Below are 27271 nucleotides of genomic sequence, written 5' to 3' on the forward strand. Positions count from 1 at the left end.
GAGAAATATTAGTAACCACAGAAAAACAGATGACACCACCCTTATGGCAGAAAGTGAAGAGGAACTAAAGAATCTCTTGGTGAAGGTGAAAGAGGAAAGTGAAAAAGCTGGCTTAAAACTCAACATTCAAAAAACTAAGATACGGCATCTGATCCCATCACTTCACGGCAAATAGATGGGGAAAAAAATAGCAACAGTGACAGACTTTATTTTCTTGTGCTCCAAAATCACTGTGGACTGTGACTGCTGTCATGAAATTAAAAGACACTTGCTCCTTAAAAGGAAAGCTATGACAAACCTAGACAGCATATTAAAAAGTAGAGACACCACTCTGCCAACAAAGGTCCATATAGTCAAAGGTATGGTTTTTCCAGTAGTCATGTACAGATTTGAGAGTTGGACCCTAAAGAAGGCTGGGCACCGAACAATTGATGCTTTCAAACTGTGTGCTGAATGAAGAATCATCTTGAGAGTCCCTTGGACTGCAAGATCAATCCAGTCAATCCTAAAGGAAATCAACCCTGAACTTTCACTGGAAGGACTGATGCTGAAGCTCCAATATTTGGCCACCTGATGCAAAGAACTGACTCACTGGAAAAGACCCTGATGCTGGGAAGGATTGAAAGCAGGAGAAGAAGGGGCAACAGAAGATGAGATGGTTGGATGGCATCCCTCATTCAATGGCCATGAGTTTGAGCAAGGTCCGGGAGTTGGTGAAGGACAGGGAATCCTGGTGTGCTGGAGTCCATGTGGTTGCAAAGAGCTGGACACAACTGAGCGACTGAACTGAACTGAATTGAATGAAGGACAGGGAAGCCTAAAGGGCTGCAGTCCATGGGGTCGCAAAGAGTCAGACACAACTGAAATGACTGAACAACAACAAAGATTATAATATTAATTGTTTATTATTACCTGAGAAAATACAGCCTTAACCCTATCTATGAGGTTATAAGCAGGACTGAATAAAGTATGTCTCTAAGATACTTAAATTCATACGAGATAGGTAACATATTATTAGTACCCGGAGTTCATATCACTAATTACATATTAGTATTTTCCTACTAAATTAAAACAAATTTCCCCTCTAGCAACAACTCCCAGAGGAAGTAACCAGCAGTGAGTATAGACTGCACATTAACCTCTACTTTTTTCACATCCCAAGTCTCAGAAACATTATATACTGATAGTACTAGATAGGTTAATCTACTGATAAAATCTATGAAAGATATATAACTTACATATAATCATATGTAGCATTTCTAAAAGTCAACGTTTATTATATTAATAAAAAATGCAATAATCTCAAAAGATGTTGACATATACTCCATTACATGAAAATATGGTCACAGTATGTTGAATAATAAGAGCACATTATAAAGAGTATAAATATATTATATTTGCTCTAAAATGCATTTATCTATAGAGAAGAAGATTGAAAATACATAATATACATAAAATATTAAAGAGTAATTATATCTGGGATTTAATTACCTTTTTGCTTCTCCATATTTTCCAAATTTTCTATAGTAAGTAGTTTTTTAATGTGGAAAAACAGTAAAAGCTATTATTTCAAAGTGTACCAATAAATAAAAGGGTCCCACTTTCCAGGATGGGTTACCCTCACTTCTTATTTAGATCAGAGTGTGCCTTTCATACCAGATGTTGTCACAGTCTAGTAGCACTCACCTGTCCAACTACTTGCAGGTTATAGCAGACAATGTCCTTATTGGCTGCTGAAGTACCATAGAGAAGTGCCTCAGTGAGCCAGTATATCCCCAAGAGGAGGTCAGAGAAGCTCAAGTAAAACAGCGGTCTTCTCTGTCAAAGCAAGAAAATTCACACTTTCAAAAATGATGCAGCCAAAAGGATGTATCAATCAATTAGGTTTAACCTTTCTAATATAAAACTGGGCATAATTTCTCTGGGGCCTCTGCTACTGGCTAACTGTAGGGAATCTAAATGAACAATCCAGGTAGGAAGGAATCTGTAATCTCAATTATTCCAACTGTTCTGGAACCAGAGGAACTTCTCCCTCACAGAGACATTCCTTCCTCAGATACAGGGTCGAAGGAAAGAACAAAAAAATGAAAAATTCTGTAATGGAGACATACCTCAAATGGGAAATTTTAAGTGTTCAAGCTGCACAGCCAACATCTTCTAACAATAAGACATGAGATCTGAGTGTTTTAGGATATGGTTAAGAACACGAAGAACATGAAAACAGGTGTTTTTAAATTTTCGTATAGTTTAATTTGCAATTTTTCTTTACTGATGTATAACTGACAAATAAAATTAAAAGATAATTCAAAGTATATGTGATGATCTGATGTATATATACACTGTGAAAGGATTTCCTTCAAGTTAATAAACACATCCATCACCTCACATATTTAACTATATAACATAAATGTGTGTGAGAACATTTAACATTTACGTCCTATTCTCTGAGCAAATTTCAACTATACAATATAGTGTTATCAACTATGGTTATCATGTTATATACAAGATCCTAAGATTTTATTCATCTTATAGGCTTTCATATTAATGAACGTCAAGATGGAGAAAAATACCAGCAAGAATTATGTCTTTCAATTTCTAACTACATTCTGAAGTTTGTCTGTCTCACTTTCTAGTATCCTTCTCCTTTTGGTCTACACACTCCCACTTTCTTGAAAACAGTTTTGGACCCCCATGGAGAAAATTATAAAATGTTTATTAAAAGACCCCAAAGATCTAAGGTGACTGCTCATGAACTGTAAGATCCAGTATTATGAAAATGTCAGTTCTCCTTTAACTGATACACAGATTAAATGTAAATCATTATATCTCAACATATTTTCTTGTATAGTTTGATGAAGTTGGCTCTAAATTTGATACTGAAACACAAAATATCAAGAAAACCATGACATTCTTCAAGAAAAAGGAGAAAGAGGACTTATCCTACACATAGCAAAACAATGTAAAGCTGGAACAATATAAAGCAGATACAGTGGTACTAGCCCAGAGATGGACAAATAGATCAATGGAACAGAATGGAGTCTCAAACAAGCCTAAGCATGCAAATATATATATAAGATTCATAAACTTTTGATACATGACAGAGGTAGTAGCTTTCTGGGTGGAGAAAGAACAGGCTTTTCAAAATGTGATACTAGAACAACTGGGTATCCATATGGATAAAAATGAAATTGGGCCCCAACTTTCTATTTCACACACTCAAAAATTAGTCTCAACTGGTTCAAAGACCTAAATGTGAAAGACAAACATCTATAAAGGTTTTTTAAAAAAAATTTTTAAGGCAATATAGAAGAATGTCTTCAATTTTAGGGAAAGTTTTTCCTAAACAAAATTCTAAAGGAAATAGTTAAAAATTTGCCCACATTGAAATGAAAAATGTTTGTCAAAAGATACCATAAAGAAGGTGAAAAGACAAGCTACAAGGTGGGAGATCTTTGCAACACATATGACTAACAAAGGAACAGTATCCAAACAATATTAAAGACAAACAAAAACTCTTAAAATGCAATAAGAAAAACTAATTTTAAAAATGGACATAAGATTCGAACAGGTAGTTAAGAAAGAAATTCAAATAACCATAATCATGTGAAAATACATCTGACCCAATCAGTAATCAAGGAAATTAAAAAATTAAATTTACAAGGAGACCAAAGTCAATCAATCATAAACTACAAGGGGACCAAAAGTCAAATCAGTCAATCGACAATGAGACTGGGACTTCCCTGGTGGCCAAATTAAGTGGTTAAGAATCTGCCTGCCAATGTAGGGGACACAGGTTCAATTCCTGGTCTGGGATCTAAGATCCCACATGCCTCAGGGCAACTAAGCCTGTGCACCACAACTAGAGAATAGCCTGCTAACTGCAGCTAGAGAAAGCCCACATTTAGCAACGAAGATCCAGCGCAGTCAAAAATAAATAAACTTTAGTTTTTAAAAAAATCTACAGTGAGACAAAAATTACACACCCATGGCAAAAAAATTTTAAAGTCTGACAATATCAAATACTGAGGGGAGCATGAAACAATGAGACAGTTCATACGCTGCTGGCACAACCATTTGAAGAAAGCTTGGCATTATCTACGGGATATCCATATCCTATAGCAACTGTATTATTAGGTAAATACATTAGAGAAAATTTTTGCATGTGGGCATCAGAAGACACCTACCAGATTGTTTATAGTAGCACAGACAGATAAACTGTGGTATGTTCATAATACAGAATGCTAAACATCATTGAAAAAGAAATGAAGCAGAGCTATACACAACACCATGGACAAATCTCAGAAGTAATAATGAGGGAAAAAAGCAAATCACAAAGCAATACATCCTCAAAAATGCAATGTTATCCCATCTATATTAAGTTCAAAAATGCAAAAACTAAATTCTTTCACAGATTTTACTGGTCTATGACCTATCACAAGTTTATAACTGTTAATGGGTAAAAAATTAAAACAGAATACAAAATAAACTCTGGAGCAGAAAGGCAGCCAAGTAGCTCTTGTGAGCAAGAACATAATTATAGTCAATGATTCAACAAATAACCTTAAACATAGGGAACCGCTGGTCATTAAAACATACCTAAGGTCGTTCCTGGAGAAATAAAGGATAAAAAGAGGTTTATATACTTTCACTCATGGTTGGAAAATCATGAGTTCTAGTAACAGGAGACAAAATTAAATAAACAACAAAACCTGGGGCTTCCCTGGTGGTCCAGTGGCTGAGACTCCCAATTCCCAGTGCAGGTGATCCAGGTTCAATCCCTGCTCAGGGAACTAGATCCCACATAACGAAACTAAGAGTTTGCATGCCACAACTAAAAGATCTCGTGTGCTGCAACTAACACCAGGTACAGCCAAATAAATGAATAATATTTCTAAAAATATATATGTAAAGTATCAGATCAGATCAGATCAGTCGCTCAGTCGTGTCAGACTCTTTGCGACCCCATGAATCGCAGCACGCCAGGCCTCCCTCTCCATCACCAACTCCCAGAGTTCACTCAGACTCACGTCCATCGAGTCAGTGATGCCATCCAGCCATCTCATCCTCTGGCGTCCCCTTCTCCTCCTGTCCCCCATCCCTCCCAGCATCAGAGTCTTTTCCAATGAGTCAACTCTTCGCATGAGGTGGCCAAAGTACTGGAGTTTCAGCTTTAGCATCATTCCTTCCAAAGAAATCCCAGGGCTGATCTCCTTCAGAATGGCTGGTTGGATGTCCTTGCAGTCCAAGGGACTCTCAAGAGTCTTCTCCAACACCACAGTTCAAAAGCATCAATTCTTTGGCACTCAGCCTTCTTCACAGTCCAACTCTCACATTCATACATGACCACAGGGAAAACCATAGCCTTGACTAGACGAACCTTTGTTGGCAAAGTAATGTCTCTTAAAAACAAAACTGATGCATCTATTGTTGAAATCAAAAGATATGTCACCCCTTCTGTTTAACAAGATACTATATAAAAGGCAATACAAAGACATGTATGATAGAAACCATACTTTAAGAAAAATACAAAACATAAAAAATTTAAAACTTTTTTAAAAAGGTGGTCCACTGGTAAAGAATCTATGCTTCCACTACAAGGGACACTGGTATGATCCCTGGTCAGGGAACTAAGATCCCACATGCCATGTGGCATGGCCAAATGTTTTTTTTAAATAAAAAATGTTATAATAAAAATACAATCAGCATAGTAGTTAAGAAAGACATGAAAAAGCTTAATAATGATCCTAAACATTAAAGAAAAATCTTAAAAAAAAACACATATATTTGTACTTGTCTAACTAAAATCAAGAGCAAAATAAAATGCAGAGACAGAATGCATTATGTGAAGGTCTTTCCCTGAGGAGGTTCTGGGTCCAGGTCTATCCGGTAAGGCAAAACACCTAAAGCAACCCATATTAACACTCTCCCAAAGCCCCACTTCCCAATATTTCCAGTGAAATCAAGTTACAAAGAATATCAAAAGTGACCTTCATACGGAAATGAAGTCACACAAGTGTAGTGAAGTACATCTATTTGCCTTTTTTTTTTTTTTTTAACATTGGCTGGCCTAAGCCACTTTCTTCTCTTTTCAGGTTGCTTCTCTGAGTCACTGTTTAATCAGCTAGTCCACTCAAAGATTTCCCATGGATTTCTCCAATTTACCATAATTATTAATTTAATAATTATCTTTTTCTTCAGATTATACCCTCATGTGTCTTTGTTGTTAAAAATGTTACTTAACAAATAAATAAAACAGTGTAGTATGACTGACCAGAGAAGGCCATGGCACCCCATTCCAGTACTCTTGCCTGGAAAATCCCATGGATGGGTAGGCTGCAGTCCATGGGGTCACGAAGAGTCAGACACAACTGAGCGACTTCACTTTCACTTTTCACTTTCATGCACTGGAGAAGGAAATGGCAACCCACTCGTGTTCTTGCCTGGAGAATCCCAGGGACAGGGGGAACCTGGTGGGCTGCCGTCTATGGGGTCGCACAGAGTCGGACACGACTGAAGCGACGCAGCAGCAGCAGATGACTGACATTTTTATGCTGGAAAAATTAGAATCTTCCCTAAATCAAGAAAACAGAATGTGTAGGAACCACTGAATTAATAATTACTAAGGTCCTTCAGGCTCTGGTTATGTGAAAGGTATGAGCATTGAAGCCAGAGAAATTGAAGGTTGCACTCCAGGCCAAACTAGACCCCACATCTTTATAAAGCTCTAACACACGGTCATGGCAGAGGTCACCCTAGAGCAGCGATTTTCAACCAGGAGTGACTGTCTCTTCCAGGAGACATCTGACAACATTTGAACATATTTTTGGTTGTCACAACTGGTGAGGAAGGTTTCTGCAACATCCAATAGGTAAAGTCTGCTAAACATCCTAAGATGCAGGACAGCTACCTACAACAAATAACCATATAATCCCAAAGGTCAATAGTGGCTGAGACTGAGAATCTCTACTTAGCCCTCTCTATGTAACTTTATATTTTATTAACTTAATCACACCTGAATTAAAATTTTAATAAACATCCAGGAAACAAACATTAAGGAAATTCACATCACAGGAAGATGTGTGGCCTAAGACTACTTTGGCAGGCAACTAACAATACAGCATCAAGACTTCTACTTTCTAGTTTTACTTACATAGCCACATTCTGTCTCTGAAATTCAAAATTCTCTTTTCATTAGGCATTATATTTCAGTGGTTTAAAAGTGTATAGGAGAGGGACTTCCCTGGTGGTCCAGTGGTTAGGATTTTGCCTTCCAGTGCAGGGGGTACAGATTCCATCAGGGAGCTAATATCCTACATGCCTAAGGGCCAAAAAACCAAAACATAAAACAGAAGCAATATTGTTACAAATTCAATTAAGACTTTTAAAATGGTCCACATTAAAAAAAAAAAAAATCTTAAACAAAAAAAAATACAGGTGAGGAGAGGCTTTGGAACAAGATAACTCTGAACCCAAAATCTAGTTTTAATACTTACTAGCTATGAGACCTTAGGAAAATCCATCAATTTAATAAGGATTCCATTTCTCCATCTATAATATCAGACTAATAATATCTACCTCACAGGATTATTTTAAGGATTAAATGAAAAAAAAATTTTTTTTTTTTTTGGCTGCCCTAAGCAGCATGTGGAACTTTCCCAACCAGGGATCAAACCTACACCCACTGCAGTGGAAGCACAGTATTAACCACTGGACTACCAGGGAAGTCCTGCAAAGTGTATTTAAAATACTGGGCATATATACCAGTAATGTAATAATTATGAAAAATTGTGTTTAATTTGAAGGGGGATTGTAGTTAAGAGTTAAGACTTTTGAAAAATCCCTGCTCTGCTACTTACTGTGTAACTTGAACAACTTATTTCATGACTCTGAGTCTCAATTTCCTGATCTGCAAAATTTAGCTCATAGCATTCTTCTCACAGGACAGTGATGAGGACCAACAAGATACAGTATTTAATATACAGAGTTAAAGTGGGCCAAATAAAACCTAGTGACATTTTCTACATTACAAAAGTTCTCTAATATAGGTTCTAAATTACATTTTGCTTAATTTTGTGCCACCTGGCCTGATTTAAAAAGTTTTCTTCTGTTTTTCTTAAAATATTTTTTTAAAGGCAGTGAAAGCCCAGAAACCTACCCACTAGGCCACCAAGGAACTCCCTGGTTGGTTTTTTTAATACCTTAAGAATATTCAATTTTTATTTGTCAATTATATCTCAGTAAAAGGAAGGGTTTTTTTGGTATGATTAGTTTTACATAGGACGTATTTTTGTTCTATTTTCACTGTTAAATGTAATTGCCAGAAGGCCAGAACAGCAAAATAAATATCTTTTGTATAGCAGTCTTTGAACTATTTCCAGCCCCACTAGCAATTTTACCAAGATATCAACATCAGAAAACTCACCTCTTGGCAGGACCCTACCACGCTTAGAGCAAATTATAGGCTTCCAACAACACTCCATTTCCTTGACTTTAATAATTAAGGCATACTCCAAAAAAAATCTACATTTATCCACTAATCCACATCTAGTCAATTCCTCAGTATTAAAAATTATAGTTAAAATAACTACCTAAAAGAAAAGGGAGATCTATTGGCAATGTCTAAAGCATCCCAATGTATCAAAATGACAAATTTACAAGCAACTTACAGAATTATTCCATCACTTACAGGGGACACCCACCTCACTTAATTATTTCAAAGGCTAAATCACTGAAAATTCAAATCCAACACAAAAACAGATGGCTCACCTCTGGAGATTTCTGTATGTTCTGGAATATAGCATAGGCAACAAGTGAGCTTGAACCTATAACACTGACAGAGGTAAAAGACTATCATTAAACAGGACAATTGCGGCTCCTTTGTTTTTGCTATTGATTTTATATACTTACTGACATATAACTGATATAAAATAAACTGCACAGTTTTAAAAATATGGAATGCTTAATGAATTTGTGTGTGAATTAAGCAGGGGCTATGCCAATCTCTGTATCATTACAATTTTTAGTATATGGGCTACCAAAGTGAGCACTTTGCAACTAGTTTTGAAAATCAATCCTGTTGACCAAAATATCCTTTAATTACTTCAATCTGTTTTTTATTATTGTAGTTGTTGATATTATTACAGTTTATTATTCAGAAAAAATCAGCACGGTATAGAAGAGCATCTCTCTCTAAAGAATAAAAGTAAATCCCCAGGGGGTGGGGGGCAGAGAAATAGAAACTACAAGAATTCTCCAGTTCTGCTTGTAGTAGTTTAAACAGTCACATTACATGAGATCAAATAAACTTACCTCAGAGTAGCCATCACAAACTGTATCCACTGTATTGCAGAAAAAAACTAAATAAAAAGAGAAAACGAGAATAAAATTAAGTCTTTAAATTTTAATATTCAACCCTACTCTAATTTCACCATTTATTAACTATCTGTGCAGAGCACAAACCCTTCATTGCCTAATCAAAACATGTTAGGTCTGAAAATGAGTAGAAGGGGTGAATAGGCCCCTGGAAAGCCAGGGTGGCCCTTTTTCCTCCCTTATTGCTACATCGCTGAGAAACACTAAGATAAAAAGAATAGAGAGGTGGACAGAAAATGACTGAATAAAAAAAGAGTTGGATGAGAAAATTAATAGAGTCAAGAATAAAATGGAGAAGAGGTAGAAAAAATTAAATTTTGAGAGAGAACAGCCAGGTAAGTGGAAAGAATGGGTAACAGAAAAGGCAAACAGACACTAGATGAAGTTGACTGCCAGAGAGCTAGACAGAGAAAAACAGAATAGTAAGCAACAGGGGAAGAGGAAGAAGAAAAGTTAATTGCATGGAGAGAGATACTGTTAGTGAAAAATACAGACCAGGGAGGAAGGAAGGGGGAACAAAAAAGAAGAGAGGGGCTGCTTCTAGTCTCACCAAATCCCAACTGTCCTCCAAAATGCTAGTCTCCAGTAGGAAGGCCATACGGACTTCAGCCTCAGCTAAATTTAAGCAGCCTGATCCTTCCTGGTCAGGTTCTGAATTCCAAGCAGTAAACAGGTAGCTCCACCCTTAACCCAGCTGGGCTCCTCCCTACCCAATCCTGCCCTGTATCTTGAGGGCAAGGAGAGAAACTAGTGAGAAGTGGAGGAGAAAGCCAAGCAGAAAGAACAAAAATAGAAAGAGCAGGTGACAAGGAAACAAAGTTCTAAAAAGCATTAGGAATTGTAAGAAGTGGCAAGAGGTAGGAATAATAAAAAATAGAGAATGAGTCACTAAGAAAAGATAAATGGAGCTGCAAGGGAGAAATGGAATAAAAAAATGGATAGAAAAATAGGGAAGAAGGGAATTCTGTTTGAAATCTGTTCCTGTTTAGGGACAATAGCCTGTATTGGGGAAGAGAGACTGTATATTCACTCAATTAGTCAGTTTTTAGGAATATCTGGAAAAGGTGTGAAAGAAGAAGGGGTTATTAACGTCTCATATTTATTTAATATTAACATTTTCTTAAATATTCTGTACCAAAATTCCCGCCATATAATTACATTACTAAATTACATAGTTTAATATGCTTATGTTTATATATCAACTTTGTATAAAACACTGTTATGAAATATATAAAGACAAAAAAGATACAGACCTAGACTTCCAGGACCTTATACCATAGTAAAAAAAATAATTTGAATTCCAAAATCTTGAATAATTGTCACAAAAAATAATGTACACTGATTGTCATTTGAACATTATCTGGAAGAACTGGAAAAATTTGGACAAAAATTGGGGGAAGGAGAAAGCAGAAGGAAGAATATTTCATTTACATAACTATTTATATTTCATCTAACCATTCCCTCATACATTTCACAAATATTTAATGATAATGTAAATTCAATCATGAGTAACTTAAATATATTATTCATTTTTTCCCATGAAATTAAGAATATCATGTGCAGTGGAAGATAGGACATTGTTAAGTGGAGGTAGGCTCTAATCACTTTGCTTAAATTATTAGATAAACAAATTAAAATACCAGTATATTTCTGGATCAGAAACTCCTACCATAAAGTCTTAGTGTTTTGAGGCCTCTAATCACACATCTATCTAATAAGGGTGAGGGACTAATTACAGTCTCACCAGTGATAAGAGAATGTTTTTGAACAAAGGACTCTTGTCTCAGTCAAGAACAAATGTCAAACTGTTCAGAGAACAGCCACGGCAAATCAGTCTGCTACTCTTGGCAAGAGAACTTTTCTCTTTTGGCCTCTCTTCTAAAACAGCTTATGCCACCAACCAGCATTTGGGGATTTACTTTTCTATTTTTCTCTATAAATTAATCCCTTGCCTGTATATTTAGCACTGTTTCCCTCTGACATGTCTTTGGAAACATAATCTTCCCAAATCCTTTTCTATAAGGGCTAATCGAAGCCCAAATGATGAAGTGGGTGATATATATTTTCAGTTTTCTCTTTTCGTTTTACTTAGCTCCTTAGCAAGTTAAAACACATCCCAGTTTGCAATGTAATGGGCTACTAGTATATGTTCAGTTCAGTTCAGTTCAGTCGCTCAGTCGTGTCCGACTCTTTGTGACCCCATGAACCACAGCACACCAGGCCTCCCTGTCCATCACCAACTCCTGGAGTTCAGCCAAACTCATGCCCATTGAGTCAGTGATGGCATCCAACCATCTCATCCTCTGTCGTCCCCTTCTCCTCCTGCCCTCAATCTTTCCCAGCATCAGGGTCTTTTCAGATGAGTCAGCTCTTCACATCAGGTGGCCAAAGTATTGGAGTTTCAGCTTCAACATTAGTCCTTCCAACGAACACCCAGGACTGATCTCCTTTAGGATGGACTGGTTGGATCTCCTTGCAGTCCAAGGGACTCTCAAGAGTCTTCTCCAGCACCACAGTTCAAAAGCATCAATTCTTCTGCACTAGTATATGTCCATGTGTGCTAAGTCACTTCAGTCATGTCTGATTCCGTGTGACCCTATGGACTGTAGCCTGCCAGGCTCCTCTGTCTGTGGGATTCTCCAGGCAAGAATACTAGAGCGGGTTGCTGTGCTCTCCTCCAGGGGATCTTCCCAAACCAGGGATTGAGCCTGAGTCTCTTAAGTCTCCTGGACTGGCAGGTGGGTTCTTGATCACTAGCACCAACTGAGAAGCCCTACTAGTATATATGACATATCAATTTAACAGATACTCACTACATTTCTACCAGAATCAAGTTACTGCAGTGGGTACAAAGTCAAGAAAAACACCTATGTAATAAAGTATTTTAATTAAGCAAAATTAGTACTTAAAGAAAATTTCTAATAATAATCATTACCAGTTATCAAGTGCTTTCTATGTAAGCATTTTAATCCTCAACACAATCTTTGAGGTAACAAGTATTATTCCTATTTTACAGATGAAGAAATTGAGGCTTAAAGAAGTTGAGTCATTTCTCTTCTGATTACAGAATTATCAAGTGATAACACCTACAATCAAACTCAGTCAGTCTGATCACAGTTCTTACTCTTAACAGTACAGTGTTACTAATAGGAAACTGGTTAATGGAAAAACAGGGAAAGGTAATTTAAAAAATTAATGGGCCATCAAGAGAATTATTTTATTAGACAATTTCATCTTAGATATGATAACAAAAGCACAAGCAACAAAAGAAAAATATATATATAAATTGGCTTCTTCAAAATTATAAACTTTAGTTCTTCAAAGGATACCGTCAAGACAGTAAAAAAGACAACCCACCGAAGTATTTATAAACCATATATCTAATAAGGGGATTTGTATATATAGAGAGAATTCCTATAACTCAATAATACAATCCAATTTAAAAATGGGCAACAGGTTTTGTTTTGTTTTTCCTGCACTTCACAGCTTGTAGGATCTTAGTTCCCCAACCAGGGATCCAACCTGAGCTCTGGCAGTGAACGCACAAAGCCTTAACCACCGGACCACCAGGGAATTCATAGGCAAAGGCTTAAAATTAAAGGCTTATCCCAGAAATTATACAAATAACCAATAAACACATGAAAAGATGATCAACATCATAAGCCACCAGGGAAATACAAATTAAAATCACAATGAGATGACATTTCACACCTACTAGGATGGCTATAATAAAAGACAGTAGCAAGTGGATGATGTTGAGAAACAGGAAACCTCATCTATTCCTGATGGACATGTAAAACATTGCAGCCATTCTGTCAGTTTCACAAAAGGTTAAATATATCCTGTATGGCTCAGCTCCTAGGTATAAACCCAGTTCTACTTCTAGGTATACACCTAAGAGATTAAAACATTATGCTCACACAAAAATTTTGACACAAATATTCATAATAGTGTTATGCATAATAGACAAAAAGTAGAAACGCCAATGTCCATCAATTTGGTGAACACATAAATGTGTTAATAAGATGTGCTATACCAGTTCAGTGGAATATTATTCAGAAGTTAAAAGAAGCACTGATACATGCTACATCATGGATGAACCTTGAGGTCATTCAGTTCAGTTCAGTTCAGTTCAGTTCAGTCGCTCAGTCGTGTCCGACTCTTTGCGACCCCATGAATCGCAGCACGCCAGGCCTCCCTCTCCATCACCAACTCCCGGAGTTCACTCAGACTCACGTCCATCGAGTCAGTGATGCCATCCAGCCATCTCATCCTCTGTCGTCCCCTTCTCCTCCTGCCCCCAATCCCTCCCAGCATCAGAGTCTTTTCCAATGAGTCAACTCTTCGCATGAGGTGGCCAAAGTACTGGAGTTTCAGCTTTAGCACCAGTCCTTCCAAAGAACACCCAGGGCTGATCTCCTTTAGAATGGACTGGTTGGATGTCCTTGCAGTCCAAGGGACTCTCAAGAGTCTTCTCCAACACCACAGTTCAAAAGCATCAATTCTTTGGTGCTCAGCTTTCTTCACAGTCCAACTCTCACATCCATACATGACCACTGGAAAAACTATAGCCTTGACTGGACAGACCTTTGTTGGCAAAGTAATGTCTCTGCTTTTGAATATGCTATCTAGGTTGGTCATAACTTTCCTTCCAAGGAGTAACCGTCTTGAAGTCATTAGGCTAGGCGAAAAAGCTAATGACAAAGGGCAACATATTACACAATTTCATTCATACAAAAAGTCCAAAACAGGCAAATTTACAGCAACAGAAAGTAGATTAGTGTTGTTTAGGGTAAGAAAGTTTGGGAGGGAACTGGGGACTGACTGCTAATGGGTACAGGCTTTCTTTTTAGGGTAATAAAAAATATTTTAAAATTAACTAGTGGTGATAGTTGTACAATTCTACTGGAAACCACTGAATTGTATACTTTAAAAGGATGAATTGTATGGTATCTAAATTGTATCTCAAAACTCTAATGTCTAAAAAAACGAAGTTTGGGACAAAAGCAAGGAAGGATATTTCCCATTGCTGAAATTCATGATATAACGATTAATGGATAACATGTTTCTGTCTTTACTACTGAAAAGAATATTTAGAATAAAAAGTGTAAAACAAACACTGTAAGAGGGAACCGAAGATAAACATTGTAAGAGAGCACCTGACTGCTCTAAATGAATACACCACTCCTCACCTGAACAAATTACACTCCAGGGCTTTGGTAAAGCTTGGAAGTTAACCCAATAAACCACTGAATGAAATGTGAGAGTTCATGTGAAACTGGAAAAACTGCTAAAGTTGTAGAAAACTGTAGAAATTGCTAGAAGTCATAGAAATTGTAAAAAGCCATTGATAACTAAAACATTTTTATAAGGAGAAAGGACGGTAGACTTGTAATTGTAGTTATTTGTATACGTACTTAATGTTAGTCTCTCCTCTAGGACTGCAGGGGGCACATCTGTTCTTTTCACCAGGTGTAACCCTTGTCCCCAGAAGTGTTTGAGTAAAAGATGTTCAGTAAATAGTTATTAAACATTGAAAGCTTCTTAAAGGAGTACGGGGCTTGGAGAAAATCATACTGTGGAGCAAATCTTCCCTCTGTAACAATTTTTTAATGAGAAGTCTGCCTGAAGTGTTCATTAAGACATCTCTGTCAAAAGAACTACTGTTGATATCACCAAAAGCCCTCAGGGAGAGGATAGTGCCAAAGAACAACATGTGATCTCAGAAGGGAATGAAGAAAGAATCAAATTTTGAAAGACAGGCATGGAATAGTTTCTCTCTCATTGACTTGATTCACTTATTCACAGAACAAGAATGTATTGAGCATCTACCATGTGCCAGACACTGTTCTAGGTGCTGGGAACAGTGAACCCAACAGACAAAACAACAAGAAAAACAAAACCAAACTCATCCTTCATGGGAAACAGATACTAAGTAAAATTAAGAAATTGTACAGTATGTTAAGTTGACGAGTGTTATGGAGAAAAAAATAAGGGAGAAGAGAGATGGAAAGCAGACAGTTTTAAGCCCAGTTAGGGGAGAATCTTGAAAATCAAATGCTGTTTTGTCCTGTAGTCAATGTGTGCTTGTGTGCTTAGTCCCTTAGTCGTGTCTGACTCTTTGTGACCCCATGGATGGTAGCCGCCAGTCTCCTCTGTCCATGGAGATTCTCCAGGCAAAAAGACTGGAGTGAGTTGCCATGCCCTCCTCCAGGGGATCTTCCCAACCCAGGGATCAAACCCAGGTCTCCCACATTGCAGGCGGATTCTTTATGTTTGAGCCACCAGGAAAGTCCCCTGAAGTCAATAAGGAGCTATTATCCACTTCTGAGTATATGAATGCTCAGAGAGAACCGATTTTTTCAAGGATGGTCAGGGTAGATCTTAGGAAGCTGACATTTAAGCAAAGGCTTGAGGGAAATGCAGGAGCCAGCCATAGGAGTATCTTGAAGAAAAAGTGTTCTAGAGAAAGAAAGCCAGTATAAAAGCTCTGAGGCAGAAACATGCCTTGTGTATAAGAGAAAGAGCAAAGAGATCAATGAGATTGGGGGGTCATCAGCTTGATGATGTTAGGCAAAAAAGATGGGAGAATTTATATATTAGTTGTCTCAGCAGACCATGTCCTTTTCCTTCCTTCTTATTTCACTAAGCCAACATGCCTTGCCGTCTCCTCCTTCCTGCTGCTGCTGCTAAGTCGCTTCAGTCGTGTCCGACTCTGTGCGACCCCATAGACGGCAGCCCACCAGGCTCCCCCATCCCTGGGATTCTCCAGGCAAGAACACTGGAGTGGGTTGCCATTTCCTTCTCCAATGCATGAAAGTGAAAAGTGAAAGTGAAGTCGCTCACTCGTGTCTGACTCTTAGCGACCCCATGGACTGCAGCCTACCAGGTTACCTCCATACAATACCCAGAGTGAGCCTTTTAATTTTCCACATGTGTCAACTGGGATTTTATGACTTCCTAAATATGGAGACTTATACTTGGCTTATTTGTGTAGATGATGGTTGTCAAGGTCCTGAAGTCAAGAAATCTAATTATATCATGAGGTAACTAACTGGGACCAGTGCACTATTGAAAGGGAGCTTAATACAATTACTATATGTTTGCAATTCATAGCAAAAGTACCAGTGTTTCCCTTTCCTCTCCAACCAAACCACTTCTTTCACTTTTTTCAAAACACACTTCTAAGCGAATCATGACTAGAAAGTCACTCCTAATCAACCATACCAACCACCACCGATGTACTCTAGGCATTCATACACTCAGAAGTGGAGAATAGCTCCTTATTGACTACAGGGGACTTCCCTGGTGGCCCAAACGTAAAGAATCCGCCTGCAACATGGGAGACCTGGGTTTGATCCCTGGGTTGGGAAGATCCCCTGGAGGAGGGCATGCCACCCACTCCAGTCTTTTTGCCTAGAGAATCTCCATGGACAGAGGAGACTGGCGGCTACCATCCATGGGGTCACAAAGAGTCAGACTCGACTAAGTGACTAAGCACACAAGCACACATTGACTACAGGACAAAACAGCATTTGATTTTCAAGATTCTCCCCTAACTGGGCTTAAAACTGTCTTAACTTTCTGTTTCAAGAACTCCTTCAAGCCAAGCCAGTCATTCCCGAAAGCATCATGCTCATTACAACTTCTTTTTAATTTGTTCTTCATCTAGAACATTCTTTCTTCTAAGGCTTTACTCCAATTCCACCTCCTACATGAAGACTTTTTAAACCACTTTACCTCACAGTAATTATCCCTTCCTCCAACTTCTATTCATTTGTCTATGTGGCACATTTTATTTAATAATTTACCAGGGAAAACTCAAATGTTTCTGAACCTTCCCAACACACACACACAGACATAGGATTCTCTTAAAATTTCTATCTAAACTGGCCATCCAAGATTGGCTATTATTTTTGATGACTCTCTTATACACACATATATACACAAGTACACACACACACATTTATTGGACACCTGCAATGGTTACTCCAGGCTTCCCAGGTGGCTCAATGTGAAGACTCCACCTGCCAAAGCAGGAGATGGAGCACACAGGGGTTCGATCCCTAGGTTAAGAAGATCCCCTGGAGAAGTATATGGCTACCCACCCCTATACTCTTGCCTGGAGAATCCCATGGACAGAGCAGCTTGGTGGGCTACTGTCCCTGGGGTTGCAAAAGAGTTGGACACGACTCAGTGACTATACAACAACACAACAATGGTTAATTTGGTGCTAAATCACTGCAGATGGTTGATTGCAGCCATGAAATTAAAAGACGCTTACTCCTTGGAAGGAAAGTTATGACCAACCTAGATAGCATATTCAAAAGCAGAGACATTACTTTGCCAACAAAGATCCGTCTAGTCAAGGCTATGGTTTTTCCAGTGGTCATGTATGGATGTGAGAGTTGGACTGTGAAGAAAGCTGAGCACCAAAGAATTGATGCTTTTGAACTGTGGTGTTGGAGAAGACTCTTGAGAGTCCCTTGGACTGCAAGGACATCCAACCAGTCCATTCTAAAGGAGATCAGCCCTGGGTGTTCTTTGGAAGGACTGGTGCTAAAGCTGAAACTCCAGTACTTTGGCCACCTCATGCGAAGAGTTGACTCATTGGAAAAGACTCTGATGCTGGGAGGGATTGGGGGCAGGAGGAGAAGGGGACGACAGAGGATGAGATGGCTGGATGGCATCACTGACTCAATGGACGTGAGTCTGAGTGAACTCCGGGAGTTGGTGATGGACAGGGAGGCCTGGCCTGCTGCGCTTCATGGGGTCACAAAGAGTTGGATATGACTGAGCAACTGAACTGAACTGAACTGAAGCCCCTTATAATGTGTTATGTAACTTATTCTTTTATCAGCACATCCATTTGTTCATCAAGTCTTGTGAATTCTACCCTATAAAAGTTTCTCAATCCCATCCTCATCTCTTCATCTTTACTGTTAGGATCTATTACAGGACCTTAGTTTCTCCCACCAAGACTACTGCAATGAATTTCCCTGCCCTCAGCTTTCTGCCTTCCAGTGCACCCCCCTTATTGCTGAGTGACAGCAAATCTAAGTCACTCTCCTGGATAAAGCCTCTGGTGGCTCCAAATCTGTTATCTTGATGAGACCCTTAACAACGAAACCCCCGTTTACAGCCACAGATTCATTATACTTTCCCCCTTGCTAGAAATACTCTTTGGTGTTTGCCTTATAAACACCTCTTTTTTCAAGACCCAGCCACCAGAGGTTTTCCCATCCAGAACTTTCCTTGACACTCCTGGCTGACTGAATCTCCATTTGTGTTTGCACAAAATTAATAGTCTTATTTTCTACCAATTACATTATAATGGTTATAAGGCCATTTCCACGCCTCCACCTCCCACCACGGAGTCTGTTCAGTACACAGATCTGCATTCTGTATTCCCGCGGGCAAAACCAGGATACGGGGCAAACTACCCTGAACAAACACTGGTTGAAGACAATTACTAGAACTTTCAAAAAAATTTTTCAGAGAGCCTAGAACATAGGTAGACCTATGTCCTATGTCAACTTTCAAGGAAGCGTATTTTTAGAGGAGCCCGGAGCCTCCCTGGTGAGGCACTCACCAGAGCAGACCTAATATCGGACTTGGGCAGCGGCAGAAAAGGCCTGACCGCCACACTGACGAAGAGTTGAGTCTCACTGTCCAACTCCGGTCGCGGCTGAGGGAGCGGAGTGTGACTGACTGAGGAAAATACTGGGCCACCTGGCGGAGGGGTAGTTGCAGTCAGACTGGCTAACAAAGTAGCAACAGGTCCCAGCCGACTGCCTGACGGGCTAGAGGCAGAAGCAAATGAAGGCCTGCCTCGTCGCCTTCGAAAAAGAGGAGAGACAGCAAACGAAAAGTTGCTAACACGCCAAACGCGAGCTTCACGCCGCGCCTCAGACGGAGGATGGCCGGAAACGGCCAGGAGGAGGGCCAACCTCGCAGAGTGCGTGTGCGCAGCAGACTCTCCTTCGCCTCGTCCGCTTCCTCATCCCCTCCCCCAGCCTACCCGGCACTGCCGTCCGTCCCCCACCCCTTACGCGGCCCCGCCCTCTCACCCTCGACCCTTGCGGGCTTCGCCGAGTGCGCACGCGCGGCAGCTCCTTTTCCCCGCCCCCTCACGTGGCTCCTCCCTCTCAGCCTAGGCCGGCGTGTGCCTGGTGGGCTGTACACGTGCGCGCACCCGAGCCTGGCCGCCTGAACTTCGTGGTCCCTGGCTCGGCTTTTCCTCCACTACAGCCTTCCCAGCACCTACTGCCAGAATCCGGCGTTATGGCTGCCGCCATTCCCCGCGCCGTTTCTCTCTCCCCATTATTTCCCCTTCTCCTGTTCCTCCTCTCCGCGCCGCAAGACAGCAGTGGCCTGCACACCAAGGGCGCCCTTCCCCTGGATACAATCACTTTCTACAAGGTAAAGGGGCCGGGGATTTAGCGCGCAGGTGCAGCCAGTCCGCCCAGGGGAGCGCGCACCCGTGGGGGACGCAGGGGACTGACAGCTGGCAGGAGGTGGTCTGTAGCGACGGTCCGGGGACTTCCCACCGTCCTGTAGGACTGGTGGACTCTGGGCCCAGACCGTATCCTGACCATAGAGCATATGATCGAGGGTCCCCAAACACCTTTGCAGTATTTGCATTTGCTTCTTCTTTTGCTAAAGAATTGCGGAGATGCAGCCTTCCCGTCGCCTAAGGGAAGAGGGCGGTGCCGGGCGAGATCCAATCCTTGAGTCCCAAGTTGGAGAACCGGAGGGCGGTGCGAGGCGGATGCCATCAAGCTCCAAGCAGAGCTGGGGCGAAGGTCGAAAGGCGACTTGTTAGCCTGCGTTTCAGCGCCCCTCTCGCGTTGGCTTCGATTGCAACCACTGTATATTCTGCGTCTCCTTAAAAAGTGCAGGTTTTAAGAATAAGTTTCGGTTCGTCCACCGTGTAGTGAATGTCTTGGGCCTGGTGACAGATAAAATTGGGTCGAGACATGGAAGAATTCGCCTCTACCCCTGCCTCCATATTTACAGAATTAGGGTCTTGGCCTGGGTAAATGGACTTTGGGAATGTTGAAGGCTGAATGCAGTCCCAGTCCTCTAATTTTGCACCCACTGGCACCTTTTTAACCTCGCCCGTTGTGATGAGCAAGCTGAGTGTTGAGAGAGAGCCAGTCGTTTTATTTTCTTAATTTGTACCCATTGCTGGGAAGTGAAACCAAGAAGTGGAGCGCTAAATCTGTCTCATTTGGTTGAACTCAGTATTTTTGAAAGGGTTCCCCATTGTGGAGTTGGCACCTGTGGCTCACTGAATACAAAGTTTCAAGAATTCAAAAGTGTAGGTATGACCAGTTGGTTGTCAGGGACACCCCCACAGCACCCTTTGCTTTGGGGGCCTTTCTTGGCAAAGGGAACCTGCTACCACCCAAGCATAGATATGGTATAACATCACAGACCAAATGTGACTTAGAGGGAAACTTCGCACTGTTAATGGTAGCGGTATTTCCTCATCGATTGGTGTGTCTCCATCTTTATAGCTACCACCCTAGTCTAGGTTATATCTTAAGTAGTTTCCTCACTAGTCTCCAGATTTTCACTCTGGAGCCTCTCAGTTGGCTCACACGGTAGCTGACTTCCTGCATGATCTGATCCCTGCTTCCCTCTCCTTTCATCGAACCTTAACGATTCGCCTCTTTGTCCCCTCTGCTTCAACCACCCTTGCAGTGCTCTGTCCTCTGGCTATTCCTAGCTCCTTATTGCCTTAGGCCCTTGTACTTGCAGGTCTTTGTGACTAGAACATTCTTTGCTCAATCTTTGAAAGGTTGGTTGCTCCTCTTCATTCAGGCTTGTGTTAAATGTTATCTTTTCAAATTACCTCCACCCCCTGCACTCCAGGGGTTTTTCTGGTGGCTCACACAGGAAAAAATCTGCCTGTTGTGCAGGAAACCTGGGTTCCATCCTGGGTCAGGGAGATCCCCTGGAGAAGGGAATGGCTACCCACTCCAGTATTTCCTGGAGAATCCCCATGGACAGAGGATCCTGGCAGGCTACAGTCCACAGGGTTTCAGAGTTGCACACGACGGAGTGATAAACACTTTAGCTTTCTCAATTTCTCCCTCGTGCAATCTGAAGTGCCAGTCACATTGCTCTGTTTGATTTCTCTGAACTCTCATTACTGGTGTTTTTTTTTTTTTATTGCCTAGTGTTTTGTCACCCACTCCAGTGTTCTTGCCCAGAGAATCCCAGGGATGGGGGAGCCTGGTGGGCTGCCGTCTATGGGGTTGCACAGAGTCGGACACCACTGAAGTGACTTAGCAGTAGCAGTAGCAGCAGTGTATTGTCTCCCACACTAGAATATTATATACTTATGAAGGACTACCTTGTCTGTCTTGTTCACTGATCATCTGCACGACCTAGACCTGTTATCTAGAAGATGCTCAGTAATAATCTGTTGACTGAACAAACGTTTTCTCCAGTCTGTTTCTAAATCTCACTCTCTTCCATCAGTGTAGAACAAAAGGGGAGCTTCCTAGGGTTACTGTATCCAGGGGTCTTTCTGTGATCTCCAGTGTTGTTTTTTGGTTTGTTTCTTGCCCTTTACGATCACTAAAAATAAGAGACCCTGTCTGTTTCCTTTATTTCTGTGTTCACTTAGAACAGTGCCTGGCAATGATAGGCTGCCAGTACCTTTTAATTCAATGAATGAATGATGAACTCATCAATACATTGAAGAAACAAGGTGCCTAAATGTAGGTTAATGTGAAGCAGATTCCCCAAGGATGAGGAAAGGAGAGAGATTTCTAAAGCAGTTCAAAGGTACAGATTGAGTAAGAGAACAAGAAAAAATTAATCATGCAAATGTTTGCCATTCAAACGAGGGCTTCACTTGTGGCTCAGCTGGTAAAGAATCCACCTGCAATGAGGGAGACCTGGGTTTGATCCCTGGGTTGGGAAGATCCCCTGGAGAAGGGAAAGGCTACCCACTGCAGTATTCTGGCCTGGAGAATTCCACGGACCATATATAGTCCATGGGGTTGCAAACAGTGGGACATGACTTAGCGACTTTAACTTTGCCATTCAAAACCATTCTGTGATGGCTAAAAATGGTGAAAATAAAAGATGAAGTCCTCTCTATTCTATTTCAGTATTAAACCACTGTATGATTATTAATCCTGGAGAAGGGAATGGCAACCCACTCTAGTATTCTTGTCTGGAAAATGCCACGGACAGAGGAGCCTGGTGAACTACAGTCCATGGGGTCATAGAGTCAGACACTACTGAGTGACCTAACACACACACATACACACAGAGAGACATGATTATTAATATTATTCTATAATATAAATGGAGCTCCCTTTGAAGCTCCCATGTATTTTTGTAAAAAATTTTCTCCTTGGACATGTTGCATCTGCTACCAAAGCCTACCCTGGGTTTGTTCATTTATTAGATATTTTTGGAACATCTGTCATGTGCTAGGTGATGTTGGGCACTAGGGATACAGCAGAAAACAGGTAAGAGAGGGTCCCTATTCTCATAAATGTATATTCTAGTGGAGAGGACTGACAACAAGCAAATAAGGATTTCAGAGAATGATTAATGCAGTGGAGAAGCTGGTGCAGGGTGGCATGATAGAGTTCGATGGAAAGGAAGCAGAATTAGATGGTATGAGCGCAGGAGGCCTCTCTGTTAGAGAGGACATTTGTACTCAGCTTTGATAACCATGGAAAGGCCCAGGGAAAGGGCACTCCAGCCAGTAGAGACAGCAAATGAAAAGGACCTGAGTAGGAATGTTTGTTGAAACTAAAATAAGGCCAAATGGGCCAGAGGGATGTGATCTGATTTATATTTTTAAGTCTTCCCTGCTTGTTAGGCTCCAGAGCTCAGACTTCTGGGGATCAGTGACCATTTAAAGATTACCTGTTCTGGACTCTACTCCCTCTTCCTTTGTGTCCCTGGGCACTGTTATATATTTTTTAAAAGCAAATGGACAGCAAACAAAATAAGGAACACGGACTAACAAAAAGTGGAATAGTGTCAGCTTGATTTAATTACAGCAGTGATTGCCTGTGTTGAAAAATTAACCAGCCATGATGACTTTGATTAGAAAAATAAAAGGTTGTAGGAGGGAAGGCAGTGCTACTGACCTGAGGGAGCTTATTAGATAAAAATCTGTGCATTGGGTAAAACCATCAAAGTGAAGTTTTGCATTTCCTCGTTAAGTTAAACATAGAATTGCTATATGACCCTGCAGTTCCACTCCTAGGTATGTTCCCAGAAGAGCTGAAAAGAGGTGTTCAGACAAAAGCCTGTACACAAGTGTTTATAACAACACTATTCACAAATAACCGTAAGGTGGAAACAACCCAAATATCCCTCAACTGATGAATGGATAAACAAAATATGATATATCCATACAATGGAATATTTATTTGACCATAAAAAGGAATGAAATACTGATGCATGCTATAGCATGAATGAATCTTGAAAACATTATGCTAAGTAAAAGAAGCCACACACAAAAGGTCACTTAGGAGGAGGACTGAGGAATGACGGCTTAATGGATATGTGGCTCCTTTTCAATGATGAAAATGGAAAATATTCTGGAAGTAGGTATTAGTGATGGTTGTGCAGCATAGTTAATGCGATAAATTCCACTGAATCGTACACTTTAAAATGGCAAATTTTATGTGATGTAAATTTTACAATTAAAATAAAAATCTTGATCCTGACAGTTTAGATCCTAGAAGTCTAATGTAACTGCTTACGTTAACCAGTCTAAACTGATCTAACTGGTTTAGAGAGGGGACACTGTCCCAAGCCTAGCCTCTCAGCAACTTCCTGTGAACTCTGAAATTGCAGAGTTCAAACTCTGGACCTCCGCACCAGAGTGTCTTTCATGGTGCCAGCTCCTTTATAGATGGCTGGTTGGTTCCAGAAAGGACCCCTGGGATGATGGGCGCGACAGGGGCTAACCTAGTGTGTGCTAAGGGTAGGCTGCCTTAGTCTTACCAAAAGGGCAGCTGGAAGAGAAGGCCTTAGAACGTCTACAGCATTGTTTATTGCACAGTTTGATTAGTGTGAGCAGCTACTTAATGGGGTCCCCGGGACACAGCAAACATCATCAAATTGTTAAATGTATCGAGGGATGAAGAACGAATGAATGAATGTTTGTGAAAGCTTGTCTCCCTTGTGGGCTTGGTTTTCACTCTGAAAGAGGTCCCTTGGGAAAGGGAATTAGCCCCAAAGGTCCTTGGGAACCCTTACTTGCTCAGCTCTATGTGCCCTCAGGTCATTCCCAAAAGCAAGTTCGTCCTGGTGAAGTTTGACACCCAGTACCCCTATGGTGAGAAGCAGGATGAGTTCAAGCGTCTGGCTGAAAACTCAGCTTCCAGTGATGATCTCCTGGTGGCAGAGGTGGGGATCTCAGGTATGGATAAGTCTGGAATGACTGAGGAGGGCAGAGGGAGAAGAAACTAGGGGTTACTTCCCTGTTTGTCAGAACACCCCAGCATCTTATTGTCTGAGCCACACACGTCTAGTGTAAATGGGGTCATTGCCTTTCAAGGAGTCTGGTACCCATGGCAGGCTTAGCTTGAGCAGATTCTATGACCACAGAAACTCAGCTCAAACGTTTACTGTGTGCCAGGCCACTGTGCCGAGTGTTTTACATGTATGTCATCCTTGTGGCGACTCTGTGAAAAGTCTTACGATCCCCAAATGAAGAAACAGATGCTTAGAGAGACTTGCTCAAGGTTCTAAAGTGACAGGCCTAGGACTGGAGCCCCACACCTCCCATACCACTACCCAGTAATAAACACCTCCCATACCACTACCCAGTAACAGGTGGTCTTGGTGAGGTGTAAGTGACTAGTTGTCATCGTGTCAGCCCTTGGGGCTGCTACTGCCTGTTGGGAAAGACAGCAAATAGTAACAGCTACCACATGGTGGACTTCCCTGGTGGCTCAGTGGTAAATAATCCACCTGCCAATGGAGGAGACGCAGGTTCGATCCCTGGCCAATCCCTGGACAGAGGAGCCTAACGGGCTACAGTCCATGGGGTTGCAAAGGAGTCAGAGCAACCAAAACCACCACCACCACATATTAAACGCTTAACTCTGCCAGGTTAAGTGGCACATATCCCCTTATTGGGTTCTCCCAAGAGCCCTCAAGTGTTAGGGTCCATGTTCATTACCTACCACACATTCCCTTAGCTCTGGCCAGACTATACTTTGTAACCCTGAAACACACGCAGGTCATTCCTGCCTCAGAGCTTTTGCTCTTGCAGTCCTTTCTGCCCGAAACACTCTTCCCACATCTTGCTATGTCTGGCTGCTTCGTTTTCAGGTCCATGAGTTCATGTCATCTTCACAAGGAGGCCTTCTCACCCAGTCACTGTATCACCGTTTTATTTTTGTCATGGCACTAATCAGTTAACATTCTTTTGTTTATTATCTCTTCTCACCCTTTGAAGAGTGTAAGCTCTTGCGGTCAGGGAGTGTGGTACTCTTAATCACAACTAAATCCCGAGCACTTAGAGGACAGTCCCTAGCACGTAGTGGCACGTATAATAAATGTGCAGAATTCCCCCTTTTCAAATGAGGAAAGTGCAGGTCACAGAGGTTAAAGGACTTGACTAATGCCACACGGTTAGGGAGTAGCAGAAGAGGAGTTCTGACAGCCGGAATTCTCCTCAGCTCAGATAGGCCTCACAGCAACCTCCTGCCATGCCTTTTCAGGGTCTTGTTCCTCATTTCTGGTTTCCATTCACAGATTATGGAGACAAGCTGAATATGGAGCTGAGTGAGAAATACAAGCTGGACAAAGAGAACTACCCAGTCTTCTATCTCTTCCAGGATGGGGACTTTGAGAACCCAATCCTGTATACTGGGGCAGTTAAGGTTGGAGCCATCCAGCGCTGGCTAAAGGGACATGGGATCTACCTAGGTATGCCTGGTTGCCTGCCTGCGTATGACACCCTTGCTGGGGAGTTCATCAGGGCCTCTGGTGTGGAGGCCCGCCAGTCCCTCTTGAAGCAGGGACAGGACAACCTTGCAAGTGTGAAGGAGACTGACAAGAAGTGGGCCGAGCAATACCTTAAGATCATGGGAAAGATCCTGGACCAAGGTGAGGATTTCCCAGCATCGGAGATGACCAGGATCACCAAGCTGATTGAGAAGAACAAGATGAGTGATGGGAAGAAGGAAGAACTCCAGAAGAGCTTAAACATTTTGACTGCCTTCCAAAAGAAGGGGGGTGAGAAGGAGGAGCTGTGAGAAGGCACTCCAGGGTTTGGTGGGGTGAGGAGGGGTAAGTTACCTTCTGGCTGTGAAACTCTCCTGGGATATAACGGAATTGTAGGAAAAGTGGCATGAAACCAGAAATCTGAGCATGCGTGGATACTGACGCTGACGTGACTATGCTTGGAACATCTCTGTAGCCGGTCGCGAACAGCTGGTGAACACTTAGATGGCTTGTGAAATTCCCCCTCAGAAGGAATTGGTGCTATAAAGAGGAGTATACTGCCCAGGTTCTTGAAAGGTATGATTCTGATCCCAATTAAAGTTTCTGTGTTTTCATTAAGTAGACCTGTAGCCATTCAGTTTTCTTTTACAAATTATACTTTGGCCTGTGGCCTATTTTTTCTTTGGAACTTATTTTTTTAAAGCTAAGGTGGTGTGGAATCTGCTCTACCAGGGTAACAGACTATCCTGGTAACTCTGTGGAAACTAGGCTGAGCTCAAGACCTACCTTTAATTTCCTTTCCACAGCTGTTCAGATTCAGGTGGACTGATTGCAGCTGGTCGAATGCATTGTCCGTTTTCTGGTCCTTGAAGTTGAATAGCAGTAAATTCTTTCCCATACTCCTTGAGATACATATAGCAGATTCTTAGTTTTACCAATATAACCTGGCAGG

General features: G+C 41.2%; 2 protein-coding genes and 1 non-coding gene across 8 annotated transcripts in view; 1 reads left to right on the top strand and 2 right to left on the bottom strand.

The window, feature by feature from the left end:
• TMEM116 (transmembrane protein 116) overlaps positions 1 to 19369 on the bottom strand; it is a 36929-nt gene extending 17560 nt beyond the window's left edge. For 2 of the 6 annotated variants that reach the window (XM_006052978.4, XR_006545506.1), the window contains exons 1-4: positions 9923 to 10618; positions 9310 to 9356; positions 8767 to 8830; positions 1687 to 1818 (exon numbers count right to left, since the gene is read on the bottom strand). In XM_006052978.4, the coding sequence (XP_006053040.3) occupies positions 1687 to 1818; positions 8767 to 8830; positions 9310 to 9356; positions 9923 to 9970 (291 nt within the window). In that variant the 5' untranslated portion in view covers positions 9971 to 10618. Of the gene's footprint in view, positions 1 to 1686; positions 1819 to 7150; positions 7319 to 8766; positions 8831 to 9309; positions 9357 to 9922; positions 10619 to 18964 lie in introns of those variants that run through there. The other 4 variants (XM_006052977.4, XM_006052976.4, XM_006052979.4 and 1 more) reach the window with 4 other exon arrangements.
• LOC112580054 lies at positions 8945 to 9047 on the bottom strand. The gene has a single exon (XR_003104409.2). It is a non-coding gene; the product is annotated as a U6 spliceosomal RNA (small nuclear RNA).
• A 147-nt stretch (positions 19370 to 19516) lies between the features above and the next one.
• Positions 19517 to 26940, top strand: ERP29 (endoplasmic reticulum protein 29). The gene is made up of 3 exons (XM_006052982.4): positions 19517 to 19794; positions 24646 to 24784; positions 26128 to 26940. Exons 1-3 carry the CDS (start codon positions 19657 to 19659, stop codon positions 26628 to 26630), a joined length of 780 nt encoding a protein of 259 aa, XP_006053044.3. The 5' UTR covers positions 19517 to 19656; the 3' UTR covers positions 26631 to 26940.
• Positions 26941 to 27271: the final 331 nt, after the last annotated feature.

This window comes from Bubalus bubalis, chromosome 17 (genome assembly GCF_019923935.1).
Source record: "Bubalus bubalis isolate 160015118507 breed Murrah chromosome 17, NDDB_SH_1, whole genome shotgun sequence".
Taxonomy (NCBI): Eukaryota; Metazoa; Chordata; class Mammalia; order Artiodactyla; family Bovidae; genus Bubalus; species Bubalus bubalis.